Source organism: Syzygium oleosum, unplaced genomic scaffold (genome assembly GCF_021117445.2).
Source record: "Syzygium oleosum isolate NSW1041296 unplaced genomic scaffold, Sole_v2.1 Sole_v2.07, whole genome shotgun sequence".
Lineage (NCBI taxonomy): Eukaryota > Viridiplantae > Streptophyta > Magnoliopsida > Myrtales > Myrtaceae > Syzygium > Syzygium oleosum.
Genome location: NW_026607491.1, coordinates 7,410,469 through 7,426,178, shown reverse-complemented (window position 1 = coordinate 7,426,178; position 15,710 = coordinate 7,410,469). Strand labels below are relative to the sequence as shown.

At 40.8% G+C, this 15,710-nt stretch overlaps 2 protein-coding genes and 1 pseudogene across 4 annotated transcripts; all 3 read left to right on the top strand.

Annotated features, from left to right (window-relative positions):
* Positions 1-425: 425 nt before the first annotated feature.
* LOC115676301 (probable serine/threonine-protein kinase PBL3) lies at positions 426-4,288 on the top strand. 2 transcript variants are annotated; one of them, XM_056313132.1, is made up of 6 exons: positions 426-850; positions 1,323-1,654; positions 1,755-1,890; positions 2,715-2,851; positions 2,949-3,072; positions 3,728-4,288. In XM_056313132.1, the coding sequence occupies exons 1-6, from the start codon at positions 790-792 to the stop codon at positions 3,997-3,999; spliced, it is 1,062 nt and encodes a 353-aa protein (XP_056169107.1). In that variant the 5' UTR covers positions 426-789; the 3' UTR covers positions 4,000-4,288. The 2 variants fall into 2 exon arrangements, with proteins under 2 accessions (XP_056169107.1, XP_030455046.1); XM_030599186.2 differs by having other exon boundaries at positions 428-850; positions 3,665-4,288.
* Positions 4,289-4,919: 631 nt separating this feature from the next.
* Positions 4,920-9,082, top strand: LOC115676285 (beta-glucosidase 11-like). 2 transcript variants are annotated; one of them, XM_056313130.1, is made up of 14 exons: positions 4,920-5,145; positions 5,180-5,328; positions 5,506-5,569; positions 6,104-6,159; positions 6,355-6,430; positions 6,519-6,590; positions 6,737-6,824; positions 6,941-7,202; positions 7,497-7,612; positions 7,817-8,037; positions 8,260-8,294; positions 8,364-8,457; positions 8,546-8,636; positions 8,737-9,082. In XM_056313130.1, the coding sequence occupies exons 2-14, from the start codon at positions 5,197-5,199 to the stop codon at positions 8,984-8,986; spliced, it is 1,557 nt and encodes a 518-aa protein (XP_056169105.1). In that variant the 5' UTR covers positions 4,920-5,145; positions 5,180-5,196; the 3' UTR covers positions 8,987-9,082. The 2 variants fall into 2 exon arrangements, with proteins under 2 accessions (XP_056169105.1, XP_056169106.1); XM_056313131.1 differs by having other exon boundaries at positions 4,920-5,328.
* A 1,671-nt stretch (positions 9,083-10,753) lies between these two features.
* Positions 10,754-15,603, top strand: LOC115676260 (beta-glucosidase 11-like; annotated as a pseudogene).
* Positions 15,604-15,710: the final 107 nt, after the last annotated feature.

Here is a 15,710-nt window from a genome sequence, read left to right as displayed (position 1 = left end):
GAGATACCCGATCTTAGCGATTCGGCATGTCACGGTGTTACAGAGGTCTCATGTCACAGCCAGTTAGTGTTTTAAATCTTTGAAGTTGGGACACTGCAATGTAGGATTGTGCTTAGCTCGAAGCCACGGCGGGGGGTGGACTTTATACAGCATCGAACGCAACCAGAAAAGCTGATGTTTCTCTTTTGTGTCTTTCACGATCATTTTAAGGGCAAATATCTAACTACTCAAGCCATGCAAGTGAAAGTCAAAATGAACTTTCCGTGTCAGACACCACCAACAGATAGTGGGGATTGACTCGTTTCTGTCTGATACATTGCCCCTGTCTTGATCCAAACGCACGAGCTTTGAAATTTCCTCTTCCCTACGAATAAGGTTGCCATGATCATATAATAGTTTCTATGTTCACACATAGAGAGAGAGAGAGAGAGAGAGAGAGAGAGAGAGAGAGAGGGTTGGTCAGCCTCTTGGTCGTCGTTGGGTGAGAGATAATTGGGCAAGTCTTATCTCCTGCCAAGTGCCAACATACTAAAATCAAAAGTGCGACCGATACAAGAACCAATTTTGCAGTAGTTACAGTAAGGAAAAAGACTATTCTAATTCATGGGAAAATTCCATCTTGACTAGCTGCTACCTATGCTCCTCCAAATTCACATTGACCTTCCCTCAAATGGGCACATTTAGCAGCCTTCTTGAAGTCTACAATGAATCCGTCTTAAATTTTTGTTTGACATTTGTTTGAAGTGGGTCTCGAGGCATCTGCCAAGAAAACAGCCTCCAGTACTGCATATGGGAAATTGCTGGAGGAAACCTGCAAAGTGTGCTCATGCATCATCCAACAAGTTCTCAGGTCAGCCTCCTCCTCCGCCTCCTTCTCTGATTCTTTCTCTGGAAATGCATTCAATCATGATGTGCTTCCTTTCTCGTTGGGCTGTGTTGCTTGGATCAACAATTGAATGGAAAATGTTTTCTGTTGATTTTTAGCAAGAAACTAGGCTGTTCTGTCCGTTGATCATGCTTCTTCCTCTATTCTTACCTTCCCCGCTTCATCTTTTGTGTATTTGTGGTTCTCTGAAGTTGAGCTTTATTATTTATGATGTTCTCTTGATTTCCTCCCAGAATTTGATTAGCTGAACAGAGTAGCAAGGTTTCAATTGGAAAGTCCTAAGTATGTGCGTACAATGTACATTTTCTCTGCATCTGTCAGTGAATCATTTGCATGTCCTGTTTTTTCTGCTAACCCTTCCTTTTTAGCGTTCACTTTGTCTTCGCTAATGCTGAGAACATTTACCATAGCTCGCTTTGTACCACCTGTCATCCAGAACGTGCGAATTCTCGTAGCAATAGTAAACTGGATACAGCCTCAGCCCCTCATCGCAAGGGACCGACTTCTGCAAATCCAGAAAAATCTCCTGTTACATCAGAAGTCGTTACATCTGCCCCTATCAATCTGAAGTCTTTCAGCTTCAGCGATTTAAAGAATGCCACCAAGAACTTCCGCTCAGAGAGTCTAATTGGGGAGGGAGGTTTTGGGTTTGTCTTCAAGGGATGGATCGATGAGAGCACGTTAGTCCCCACTAAACCAGGAAGCGGGATTGTGGTGGCCATCAAGAAACTCAAGCCAGAGAGCTTCCAAGGCCATAAGGAGTGGCTTGTATGTATTTCCATTTCTTTCAAATTTTGTTTTAAGATTTCTTTTTGTTGCTTTCGTGTTTTATTATGCTATTTAGTAAATTTGACATCCAACTTGGCAGGCTGAGATCAACTACTTAGGTCAGCTTCACCATGAAAATCTCGTAAAACTCATTGGCTATTGCTCAGAGTCAGACAATAGACTTCTAGTTTATGAATTCATGCCAAAGGGGAGTTTGGAGAACCATTTGTTCAGAAGTAAGTTCTTTTCCATTAGCTAGCGATTACCGTATGCTGGTTTGTATTTGCACTGTTTCTCATGATCAAAGATTCTAACTATTTCATTAATGTGGAAGGCAAAATCCATGAAAATGTCACTACCATCAGTTCTCTCAGATAGTATGATCCTTATGGTCAAGTCATGAGAATTGGCACCTACTCTCTTTGCGCTTGCGAGCCCATGGGAGTTGTCAGCCACAAGAGCTAGAATATATTGATGAATTTGTTGTGCATACATTTCTTTAGCGAGAAAGAAACAAGCTTTTAATTATATATATTTTTAAGAAAGGGAAAAAAATCTGTGACCTGCTGTTCAGTTATGAACTCGTGCATGACAGTTATAGTTTGTACAATTGTTCGTTGTCTCCTGAGAGGGGGCTTGGGGGACTTAATAAGGTGAGTTGGGAGGTAATACTGCAAAATAGTCCTATTAGTCTTCCCAACCAATCTGGATAATTATCTCATTAGTGTGATCAAGTATGTCGATACTATTTACCAAATGTTTTATGAAGTCATTTGTCTTGTGACTTCAAAACTCCAGAGAGAGAGAGAGAGAGAGAGAGAGAGAGAGAGAGAGAGAGAGAGAGAGAGAGAGAGAGAGAGAGAGAGAGAGAGAGAGATGCGTTGAGAAAACACGGCAAAAAGGGCAATAGAGGAGGGTTTCTATCAGTGATTCCACCAATTGGTGACATTATCTATTGGTTTAAAAGAAAAGCCTACTTTTGCAAAGTTCAGTTCCCATGGTAATGTATCCTATGCTTGAAGCAGTATGTCTCACAGGATTGCCTTTTGTTTTAGTGCAGAAGGTGTTCAACCTATGGCTTGGTCTACACGGATGAATATTGCAATTGGTGTTGCCCGCGGACTGTCCTTCTTACATAGTTTAGATGCAAATGTAATTTTCCGTGACTTGAAGGCGTCAAACATTCTGCTTGACTCGGTATGCTTCATCAGTGAAAATTTTGATTTACTCTACTGTAGATCTGTGATATGGATTTGATATTTCATGCGGTTCTTGAGTAGCTCCGTGTATGCAGGATTTCAATGCGAAACTTTCAGATTTTGGATTGGCAAGGGATGGCCCTAGTGGAGATGAAACCCATGTTTCTACCCGAGTGGTGGGAACTCGGGGTTACGCGGCACCTGAATATGTTGCGACAGGTCAAAATCTTTTTCCGTGAGATAAATGATTTGTGATCTTGTCATCGAAAGCGTAATTGAGCAACCGACCACACCCTTCAAATTTGTTATTTTAGTAGCTGACTTTCTTCATTCATTTCTCTTGTTTCATACGCTTCAAATCCCCGCTATTCTGTATGCTTATACATCAGTTCATTCATTTTGAGAGATCCATCTGATGCCAAAAGCCAATCTATCTCAGTTGCATATGACCGTTGCTATGGCCTTCCTACAAACAACAAGGGATGGATATCAGCAGGAACCGACAGGTTTTGTCAATTGTCTTAATAATTTTTTATAGGGAACGCATATATTTCAAGGTTCCTTTGTCGCCTCCAAGTGAAATAAGAAACTGAGGCAAAACAATCTGTCGACCATTATATACTTCAATTTCTGGAGAGGCATCTTTACTCCTCGGACCATGATTACTCAAATTCTTCATTCTGCAGACCAAAATTGCTCGATTCTCTTATGTAACCTCGTGCATGTGACTTTCCTCTGTTATGTCAAGATGAAAAGCAGATGCCTCAAAAACTGTGAGCTGTAACCACGGCTAACTGATTGTAAATTACAGGTCACTTGACCCCAAAGAGCGACGTTTACAGCTTCGGCGTTGTCTTGCTAGAATTGCTCACAGGAAGGCGGGTGATGGACGATGAGAGAGGTGGGTTTGTGGACGAGACCCTAGTGGAGTGGGCGAAGCCGTTTCTAAACGACACGAGACGAGTGTTGAGAATCATGGACATGAGGTTGGGAGGTCAATACTTCAAGAAGGAAGCTCAAGGCGCGGCTGCTCTCGCACAGCAATGCCTCCATACAGATCCCAAGAATAGACCGCCCATGACCGAAGTCCTATCTGCTTTAGAGCAACTCCAGACAACGAAGCAGCCACCGAGGCACACAGCATAACGAGATAGATGGTCATGGGACTACAAAGCATCGAACACAGACGCATTAGGACTATTAAGATGATCTTACTCTAGTATATGATTCCTATGTATAAATGAATTCTTAATCTGCTATGTCAGTATGCAAAGGCTGTTTCATCAACAAAGGAGTGAAAAGCTACAAACTTTCTCATGCCATTCAGAAGATAAAAGTTGAAAAGCAACTTCAAAAGTTAGTTACAATGCTGGTTTATGACTTGACCGACCATATTTTGTGGTCCAAGTACCGAACCAAAATATGGGTCTCTCAAGTCTTGTTCAGATTGTTCCATTTTTTCCCTTTTGTTTGAAAATCAAAAAGCAGATTATATAAAATATTCAAGTTCTTCAAGTTTCGTCACAGAACATTCAAGTTAAACCGATGCTGTTCTTAATGAGCTTTTTAGAAAATTATGTTCTCGCTGCTGACATGTTCTGCTCCCCTGAAATTCTTTGAACTGTGAAGGTGTCCTTCTCGTGTTCCTGGCAAATTAAATCTGCTGATATCTTTGCTTGATTAGGAAATACCTATTTCTTGCATTGGATTCACAAATTGTTTTGGGAGCTTAGTTCCATGACTGGACTTCCCATTAGAGAGATGGATACTGCAACATTAAAGCGCTTATTAAATGAGAATGAAATGCCCAAGTCACATACTGCTAGCTATTTATTGCGGACAAGCATTTAGTGGAGCTTTGCAATTTCACATGAATTGGAAATTTATGCGCAGATTTGTGTGTTGCAATAAATACCAACCAACTTCCTGTATGGTTGGCTGTGATTAGCCGAAATGCTATCCACTGACATACATGGTGGACCAGACAAAGGATTTACATTATTCGCATGGAACCAATAAGAGTCATACACAAAAAACAAAGTACTGCAAGCTTTGGCCAAAAAGTTCCAATAATTGTGGCCCTGCTTTTTGACAAGAAAACATTAAACCTCCAACACCGCGGGCGCTAGCGAATCTTTTTCTAGCGTTCAATGCCAAACTCCTCTCTCTGCTTTCAGCCTTCTGTGTTTTCTTCACCAAAGAGAAAAAATGAAACCTTGAGATGATAAACGTAGCAAATATAAGCGTGGCAACATAGGCCTGTGTGATATTTGAGAGAGACCCAGATAGGGAAGTTGCTCTGTTTACGTGAGAGGACAACACGCGATCATTTAGTGGAAGGAAATGTTCAAGAAATTGTGTTTCTTGAAGCTTTTGGTGGTGAGTTTGGTGGTTGCAGTTTCTGCTGCAGACAAATTCAGCAGACATGACTTCCCTCCTGGCTTTGTGTTTGGTGCAGGCACTTCAGCTTATCAAGTGGGTCTTCAATCTCTCTCTCTCTCTCTCTCTCTCTCTCTCTCTCTCTCTCTCTCAATAAGCAGTTGGGTCTTTGATCTTGATCCCTGATTCTATCTGTGTCATCCCTTTGTTTATGTAGATTTTGGTACTTGTTTACATTATAATTAAAAATAATCTCTCTTTTCCTTTTTCAAGGTTGAAGGTGCAGCAAACCAAGATGGGAGGACTCCAAGTATATTTGACACCTTTGCCCATTCAGGTAAGTAATCCCTATCTCCTACCTGATAAGCATGATCATATTTTTGGAGAAATTTCCTGGAATTCTTTAAGCATTTTTTAATCTTCAACGGGCAGAAGCAAGGTTCTTTGACATGTTTATCTGTGTGATTTTCTGCACTTACTTATAACAGAGTGTTCTTCACATGATATACTTGATTCACGTCTGATCGTTTCAATCCAACGGTAAGCTGTGAGAAAGACCATGCCGAGGGTGATTTGGAGCTTAGAAATCTGAGCATAACTTTTCTTTGAACCCGGCCTTTGATTGAATTTGTATTTTTCTGATAAAGGAGGGCAGTGAGGAAACCGAAATTTATGGCATAGTTAAAATTATTGGCTCATACAAAGATGAGGAAAAATGTAAAGAAATCGTTATCTGCCTGGAAAAGGTACAAGTTCCGTTGCTGAAAGCTTGTAAACAAGAGAAACAGCAGATCTTACAAGTACCTAAAATATGCTGCATCTTTATTTTCATCAACCAACTTGAATGTTCGATTTCCCCTCAATACTTCAGGAATAACGGGTGGAGCCAACGGCGATGTTGCATGTGATCAGTATCACAAATATAAGGTACTCAGGACTACCCTCAGCTAATGGTTTCTGCTCATGAGGCCTCAGCTATGGGTCTATTAATGAAATAATCCGTGTTTTCTATTCATTTCTGACGTCAACTAGATGGTCATGAGTAACCAACTATCCAATGAGGACATTATTTGATAATTGTTACGTGATTATCTTGAGTTATATCCGATAAATGCAACGCAGGAAGATGTCCAACTCATGGTGGAGACAGGCTTAAATGCGTACAGATTCTCTATCTCATGGTCGAGGCTCATTCCAAGTATGATCAATCATGTCACACTTATATTCTGAAGAAGAACGAGCTTTTTCGGATGTTATATCCATTGTAATTCTTGTTCTACTCATAGATGGAAGAGGATCTATCAATCCGAAGGGCTTGCAGTACTACAACAACCTCATCGACGAATTAATCAGCCACGGTCATCACCATTGCTCATTACAGATTAAACTGCTGTTCATTTCCCATTTTTAAAGCATTTTTCCTTTAATATAAGAGGCAGATATCTCTAAAGTGTGATAGAAAGAAGATAATTTGATGGTTAACGTGAAAGTTTGTAATCAACAGGAATTGAACCCCATGTGACACTACACCATGCGGATCTGCCGCAGGCTCTTGAAGATGAGTATGGAGGATGGATAGACCAAAAGATAGTGTAAGATTATTAGTCCAGTTGGATTCCTTTTCCTTCCCTCTGGTTGATTGTTTGAATCCTTGATGATGTAAGGGCAAGTTAGTTCAATGCTGATTGATAAATGTTTGTTGATGCAGGAAAGACTTCATGGATTATGCTGATGTGTGCTTCAGAATGTTTGGGGACAAAGTTAAATACTGGACGACTTTCAATGAGGCCAATGTTTTTGTGCTGGCAGGTTACGACACCGGGCTTTTGCCACCGATGCATTGTTCGTTTCCATTTGGATATTATTTTAACTGCTCCAAAGGCAACTCTTCCACTGAGCCTTACATGGCGGCCCACAATATCCTGTTAGCACATGCATCAGCTGCTAGACTGTACAAGAAGAATTACCAGGTAAGCTTCTAGTTATTCATATATCAACATTTGGTCAACTTATAAATGGAGCGATCTCGACTAAAGGAAGCTAAAAATTTGAAAGACCCTCCTAAAAAGGCTTCTGATGCCTAAAGGCTTGTGTTGCAGCAACAAGCTCTTTGCCCTTGCCTTCTTAAGCTTTCTCTAAGTCTCCTATACTCTTCTGCATAGCATCTTTGTTTTGGAACAGCTAATGTCTGTCTCACTAGACAATTAACAAATGAATTACCTGCGGCGCTTAAGATATATATATTTATTTATTTTGTGTTGCAGGACAAACAGAAGGGATTCATAGGGTTCAACCTTTTCTCTTACTGGTTCATTCCTTTCACAAACAAAACTGAAGACGTCATCGCGACTCAAAGGTCCAATGAATTTTATGTGGGATGGTGAGTTGCAAATCTAAGTGAAGTCCATCTCTCCATAACCATCCTTTTACCATTGACTAGCTTCAACTAATCTTTGACCTCTGTGTTGCATTGCCATGATCTATATATTGGTACTTTTTCTTATCTAGCTTTTAGATAGGAACCTCTAGTTCATCATCTAATTCTCAATCAGCTTTAATGGTTCATTATTTCTCACCATTGCAGGTTCGCAGGTCCCCTGGTATATGGGGACTATCCGGATGTGATGAAGAAGAATGTGGGATCGAGACTCCCTTCCTTCACGGCTCCCGAATCTGAAAGAATCAAGGGTTCAACTGACTTCTTTGGAATCAATTTTTACAATGTACTGCACGTCAAGGACAATCCCGAAATCCTAAAGATGGAGCCGAGGGACTACAGTGCAGATACAGCTGTCGAATTGAAATGTATGTGTTCTTTGCAACACATCCGATGTCAGTCCATGTTTCCACTTGCTGTCCGGATCTTAATTCTTTGAGACCTCCCTAGCACAAATGCTAAGCTAAACCTCAGTCAAACTAAATGTCTAACCAGTGTCTCAAGAATGTTCAAAGTCACTTGCTCGGGGATGCTGATTAAACTAATCATCTGGTTCAAAATCTTGTACCTGACCTCGTTTTATGTGGCAGTTGTGCAGGACAATACATCGTTACCTTCGGTCGAGGTAAGAGCTTATTTGTGGGTCTGTATCGACTTGTTTGCTTTATTGAAGAGAGAGTGATTTGCGAAGCGGTTTCAGTTTCCTGTTACTCCATGGGGTCTGCGAGGTGTTCTGGACTACTTCAAGCAAACTTATGGGAATCCTCCAATTTTCATCCATGAAAATGGTTTTTCTCTCTCTCTCTCTCCTATTTTCTACCGTAGACATGGTTCATGTGAATAAGCTCATTTAAAATTGCCATTACCTCTTCTCAGGTCAACGTACACAGAGGAATGCAACGCTAGAAGACTGGCCGAGGGTGAAATCTTTGCACGGATATATCGGTGCTTTGCTTGATTCTGTGAGGTATCTGCTATCAGTAGACCTGAAATGAAAGCATCCTATCTAATACTAGCAGAGGTGCTTCTTAATTTATGTAGCGTGATGACATTTCTTGTGCGTGAAGGAACGGATTGAACGTGAGAGGCTACTTCACGTGGTCTTTACTAGATGTCCTCGAGCTGTTGGATGGCTACGAGGCGGGCTTCGGCCTGTACTACGTGGACTTGGATGATCCTGAGCTGAGAAGATACCCGAAGCTCTCAGCTCGGTGGTACTCGCACTTTCTGAAGGGAGGGAGCGTGGGCTCTGATGGCTTTGTCGAACTTGAGAGGAACATATCGTCAACTTACTCATCTGCTGAAGTCTTCAAGTGAAATTATCTGTTGTTACACATGATTAGCCAAATCAGTTTATACATGATTGCTGAAGGAGAACTTGTTCTTTCGCGAAGTTTTCTTGCTTTTACAGAACATCATATTCTTCTCATGTTACTTATCACAGCAAGTCTATGCGACTTTGTTAGGTATTTAGTAGTTCAATTGAATAAAAATTATCGAGAAGAAAAAACTACTCACTATAGATAGCAAATACATCTTTAGTCTATAATAATCCATCTTTCATCCTCTTCAGCTGTCTTCGTCAAGCAAGAAATCATATTGACTAAGACATCCATCCGGACTTAATCTACTATACTAAAGAGGGTGAGATGCCTTTAAATTTCACATTTTGGCTTCTCAAATCATATTAGGGGCCTATAATTCGACCTTAAAAATAAGATATTATTCATCATAATGCACGACACACAAATTCCGAAGAGTAAATAGCAATTAGAAGCCTTTGTGTACTGCAATGTGCACAGGCAAGGCAAAGAACTACAGTCTCAACAGATACAGTCTTTATTTTCCTGAATCTGTATATTTGCAATCCGGGCCTTTCCGCACATCAATTTGAGTCGGGTGTCCACCAAACGGGCTCAAACTCGAGATGGAATCTCAACATGTTCTCTAAAAAGTTCACCTTTCTGCAGTAGTAGAAATGCTGCTAAGAACAAAATTCAGGCCAAAAGATATCCTGAACATTATCATCAGTGTCTGGCAGAAAATCAATGCTGTGTAGCACGAGTCTTCTATGTGGGCCTTCAGCAAATAGAACTCCAACTGCAATTTGCCTATGTCTTGATTGATCAAGATGCTTTTCACCAACGGAGTAATTTGTAGCTTCTTGAATGCAAGCCTTGTGCTCTCCTCTATTTAAAAAACTCAATGGTATATTTTTTAGAAAAAAAAAAGTATCCTAAATTTCCAATTATGTTCTTGCAGAGTTTTTTTTTTTAAATTATTTGTTAAATATAGGATTTAAACGGAAGGTTAACGGTAGTTGCTAATGGCAATCTACACAACCCAATAGATAACTGTATACATCTGCTTATATTTAGTTAAAATCAGGGGTAAAAGAATGTTTGCTTTTGTACTAGTCATATAACACTTCACTTTGTCTATGTATTTGCCTTGCCACGTGACCCATGTTCGACCAATAAACTTAATCATATAATATAGTCGAAAACCCTCTCGTAGTATCAAATGCCGTGGGAAAATAGATAGCTATATAAAAAGTTTGTTTTTTTACATTTTAGTAAGGCTATCGAGTTATTCTTGTCTGTTTTGATATCCTAAGCGGCAAAACTGTCGAAATCATGTTGGATTTCAAGCTAACCGTGCTCATATCTTATCATGCTCAAATTTATTTACGTAATCTCACACCCTCTTTGAATAATATTGTCTTGTCGTAGTTCTTAGGCCAGCTTCTTGCGTTCCACGCTTAGGGTAAAGAAGAATGTCGTCAGTTGCTAAGCAAATATATGCATGACGTTGCTTCAACGAGAGCCGTTGATGCGCCCTCCTGGCTTGCCAACTCTGTTATGGACGGCTGTGATTTCGCCGAAGATTTCCCTGCAGTCCAAACAGAAACAGACGGACGGCGAAACTACTAATATACATGCAAGGAGCCAAATGGGAGTAATGCGCAAAGGAGCAAAAAAGGAGCCCAAGTCAAACGTGGCCTTTGACAAAACAGACCAAGAAACTCCAGAACAATAAGTATCTCTCTTTGTTCTAGCAAAAAAAAAAAAGTATCTCTCTTTGTCCTGCAATTCAAAGACGTCACTTCTCTTGTCGACCACTACTTTTCGGTAATTCCTTTCCTGCGCAACAACACAAAATCTCCAAAAAGAGAAAAGAGAAGGAAAGGGAACAGTAGATGTTGTATCCAGAGAAGAGAGGCACCACGTTCGTGACACATGTGCCTGTGGTGATGAGTGGTTGTAATCTCTGAAGGAGGCCCGGATACAGGGCGGAGAAGACGATGAAGATATTGGGTTTCTTGGTGCAGCTTTTGGTGGTGGGTCTGGTGATAGCAGAGACAGTCTCTGGTGCTGATGAGTTCAGCAGATATGACTTCCCTCCTGGCTTTGTATTTGGTGCTGGTACTTCAGCTTATCAGGTCTGTACTTGCTCACTCTGTTTCAATGTGTTCGTGTGTGTGTGTGTAGAGAGAGAGAGAGAGAGAGAGAGAGAGAGAGAGAGAGTAGAGTTTGATTGAAGCTGTGGAATTTGGAAGGTTGAAGGAGCAGCAAATGAGGATGGGAGGACACCAAGTATAATGGATACCTGGGCCCACTCTGACTCAGGCTAGTCTCTTTCCTGTTGTATTCATATGATGATCTTCTGTCACATGAACATTAACATGAGCATGTTGGTTTTTTTTTCAATTTGGGTACTCCTCCTTTATTTTTTGTGGGTAGGAGAATATTTTGAACGATCTTCTTGGGAAGTTTCACTCCAGGCCTCCAGGGTGAGGTCAGGAGAAATAATGTGCTGCAAAGTTAATGTTGTGATCAACTTGCGGTCTGAAAATCGATTTTGGGTTTGCCTTAATTGCACCAAGAGCGTTGGCTCAGAAGATTGCCCGAGACCCTGTACTTTGGTAATATTTTCTTATGTCAATGAAATTTCTTGATTATTCAAGAAAAAGTGCTCAACTGAACTCAGCTTTAAGCAAGTCGAAGACATTTCAGGTTGATATTTGAAGTTTGAACACTGAACAGTAGAGTGGAATCTTGTACTAGACTGTCTTGTGGGACTTGAGAAAAGTCGAGTCTTGGGCACATGAATTTTCTTGTTAGTTTTATGCTTCAGTTTGGTGGAGTCTGACCGAACTTTGAAGTCCTTATCAACGAGGCCGGGCTTCTAAAGTACCTAAATTTCTTAAAGCGTTTAAAAGCAGGGAAAAGTAAAATAGTTGTCATGATTCTGTGAGCAGGTTCCATTTTTTCATTGCTAAAATCTCGAAAATTCATTACTAAGCGGGCATAATATGTGGGTTTTGTGGTTTTAGTTCTGGTAATTATCTGGTTTTCCATCTTGCAGGGATTACAAGCGGAGCTAATGGAGATATTGCCTGTGATCAATATCACAAATACAAGGTACTTACCAGTCATCTCGTTACAATTTGATACCTGGTATTTTCTCACTACTGATAGATAGTAATCATGAGGGGTAAACAACTAACTTAGATTCACTTCATTTTGGATTAACCCACCATCCCACAAATTTGTTTTGATGTATGTGATGCAGGAAGATGTCCAACTCATGGCAGAAATGGGCTTAGACGCCTACCGGTTTTCCATCTCATGGTCGAGGCTCATTCCAAGTATGGCCAAACACCCATGAACTGTAGCTTTTCTATTCCAAATGGTGCATCTGTTTCTTATCTCTTCTGCCATTTGATCGTATTTATTCTTTTAGATGGGAGAGGATCTGTGAATCCAAAGGGATTGCAGTACTACAACAACCTCATCAATGAACTAATCATCCATGGTGATAGCCAAAGCTCGTTATACGCATACTAATGTTATCTTATGCCCCATTTTTTATGCAGCTTTCCTGTATATTAGAGAAGGAACTACCTCAAATGGATGGTAACGAAATAATTTTCACATGCAGGGATTGAACCACACGTGACCCTACACCATTTTGATCTGCCACAGGCTCTTGAAGACGAGTATGGAGGATGGATAAGTCGAAAAATTGTGTAAGATCATTATCCCATTGACTTCTTGTATTTTCTTCTTTTCCTTAGATTACAGCTCCATCATATGAATCGCCAGTAAGAGGAATCGTTACCATCACCGGACCAATTCATGTCAATGCAGGAAAGATTTTGTGGAATATGCTGATGTATGTTACAAAGTATTCGGAGACAGAGTTAAATACTGGACAACCGTCAACGAGGCCAATATTTTCTCAATGGCTGGTTATGACCTCGGATTCCTGCCGCCGACTCGTTGTTCTTCTCCATTTGGGTACTTTAACTGCACCAGAGGAGATTCGTCATTGGAACCATACTTGGCAGCTCACAATATCTTATTATCACATGCATTGGCCACTAGACTGTATCGGAAAAAATACCAGGTAACAGTTTTTGTGTCCATTTTTTTTCTTTTTGCGCAGTTGACTGATTTAATATTAGGGGAACTTCCCCTAAGTCAACCTCAGTAAAAGAATCCTGCTTTAGGTTTCAGCCTATACGATGTAAACTGTGAGATTATGTGCTGGCAACATATGACAGGTTTCGTTTCTCTCATAATGTTAAGGAGAACCCAGTAAAAACAGATAATATATCGCGCCTACTGATCATTTTTCTGTTTCTGTGTATTGCAGAACACACAGAAGGGATACGTAGGGCTCAACCTTCTGAGTTTCTACTCTGTTCCTTTCTCAAACAAAACGGAAGACGTCATCGCAGCTCAAAGGACCAATGACTTTTTCATTGGTTGGTGAGTGATCGATATACATGTGATCTGTATCTTCTTCCCTTTGAAATCAATCTAACTCGAGCCGGGTGTTTGACCTCTCGATTGCTTCACTGAGAATTATCTATGGAAATCTTGGGATATTAATTTTGTTTGAGAATGTCTAGTTTGTTAAGTAATTTTGAACCTGCCAGACAGTTTACCTTTGTTTTTATTCTGGAGAGTAATTCCTCAGTTTGAAGTTGTAATCCACTAGAAATTGAAACCAAGTATTGTGTGTTATCTTTGTTGCAGGTTTGTGGAACCGCTGGTGCATGGGGACTATCCTGAGGTGATGAAGAAGAATGCAGGATCAAGACTCCCTTCCTTCACTGCTCTCGAATCTCAAAGAGTCAAGGGTTCATATGATTTCTTTGCAGTCAATTTCTACAGCGCTACCTATGTCAAGGACAATCCAGAAAGTCTGACCATCGAACCGAGGGACTATAAGGCAGACATGGCTATAGACTGGAAATGTATGTGCTCTTTTACCTATTCAATCTTCACCCGTAGTGCCGACTTTGTCTGAACTTAGCCTCTCGATCTCATATTGCTTTTAGCATCACGGTTTACTTATAAATGGCCGTTTAACGCATGCTAAACCACATTTAATTTAGTAATGCTTCTTGAGAATTATTGATTGCATCAGGAACATTTTACTTGCCACAAATTTACTTGAAAACGTCTCATCTACTCTAGAGTCTAGTGGCTGACTTCTTCGTCCATGGCAGTTACCCAAGGAAATGCATCATCTACGAATAGATCATTACCCTCGTTTGAGGTAAGAATAAATTGGTGCAGTGAACGATCAGTAAACCTTATTGAGAAGTGAAATAGCTGACGCATTTGTTTCAGTTTCCGCTTACTCCATGGGGTCTGCAAGGCGTGCTGGAGTTATTCAAGCAAAATTATGGAAACCCTCCCATTTTCATCCATGAAAACGGTCTCTCTCTCTCTCTCTCTCTCTCTCTCTGGGCAGTTCAGATATGATGTTGACGTCCAGCTTCCAACTTAATGTTTGAATGCTATATGAGCACACCAGTTCAGACTAGGAATCTTTCTTTTCATAGTCGATAAGTTGAGTTAAAATATATATAGCAAACAGTCAAGTCTCGAGTCTATCAACTTCAATCAAGACACGTCCTAAATTATCTTGTCAGAGCATTGTTCAAGGAGACTAGTTCGATAGAAGAGTTAACCAAGGAGAAAAAAGGGTGAAGTCGTTGTTTACTGTAAGAATAAGGAATCATATCGTTTCGACATTCTACTCAGGTTTCCGGATTACAATTTCTTTTCCTGGAATGTGGTTACATGAGCGGGAACTTTCGGTTGTCTTTTTGCAGGTCAAAGGATGCAGCGAAACAAGTCGCTTGAAGACTGGCCGAGAATTCAATGTTTGCAAGAGCATATCAGTGTCCTGCTGGATACAGTGAGGTACACATCCTCCGTGCATTGACCAACCGTTACCCCCCAACTCAAATGTGCATATTTTTCTGACCTTTCTTTTTCCCTTTGGCCTGTGAAGGAATGGTTCTAATGCCAAAGGCTACTTCACATGGTCCCTCCTAGATGTGTTCGAGCTGTTGGACGGGTACCAATCGGGCTACGGCCTGTACTATGTGGACTTGGACGACCCCGAGCTGAGAAGGTACCCGAAGCTCTCGGCCAAGTGGTACTCACGCTTCCTGAAGGGAGGGAGCATCACTCCCGATGGCGGCATCGAGCTCAAGGGCAATTGGTCCTCTCTCTCTCTTCTGCTCAAGTCATGAAGCGAAATTAAATTCCTGGTTCCTTGAGCTGCGAGTCATTTTCTTGGGTAGCTTCACTCACTATCCAGGTTTTCAGCTCGGCGTCGTCGCTATAAAGTCAAGAGCCTGCAGATGTACTCTCTTTTGTCCAGTATTTTCTTCATACGTACTTCGACGTGTTGTCGAGAAGATTCACGGAGCCGATGCGAGCATGGCGCAGACGACATGGTATCAAAGTAATGGAGTGTGATTCCAACTCTTTGAATTTCGCGATTCTAAAAAACAATCTAAGCAAATGGAAAATAGATAAATGTACATAAAAGAATTGCTTTGCAATGTTTTGGTAGGGCCATCGAGTGGTTTTGTATCATTATATTCGTGTCGTTTTGCATCTTTATCTATGTCTGAAATGTGTCGAAACCGTATTAGATTCCAAGTTAATCGTCCTCATGCCTCGTCATGCTTAAATTTATTCACATCATCTCCCTCCCTCTTTGAGTA

What these genes read in the sequence shown, in the direction of transcription:
- LOC115676301 (XM_030599186.2), top strand. Translation starts at nt 790, where the DNA reads ATGGGAAATTGCTGGAGGAAACCTGCAAAGTGTGCTCATGCATCATCC. An exon ending in AAGGCCATAAGGAGTGGCTT is followed by an intron (nt 1,655 to 1,754) that starts GTATGTATTTCC and finishes CCAACTTGGCAG; the next exon opens with GCTGAGATCAACTACTTAGG. An exon ending in CAAACATTCTGCTTGACTCG is followed by an intron (nt 2,852 to 2,948) that starts GTATGCTTCATC and finishes CCGTGTATGCAG; the next exon opens with GATTTCAATGCGAAACTTTC.
- LOC115676285 (XM_056313130.1), top strand. Translation starts at nt 5,197, where the DNA reads ATGTTCAAGAAATTGTGTTTCTTGAAGCTTTTGGTGGTGAGTTTGGTG. An exon ending in TGTACAAGAAGAATTACCAG is followed by an intron (nt 7,203 to 7,496) that starts GTAAGCTTCTAG and finishes TTTGTGTTGCAG; the next exon opens with GACAAACAGAAGGGATTCAT. An exon ending in GCTTTGCTTGATTCTGTGAG is followed by an intron (nt 8,637 to 8,736) that starts GTATCTGCTATC and finishes TTGTGCGTGAAG; the next exon opens with GAACGGATTGAACGTGAGAG.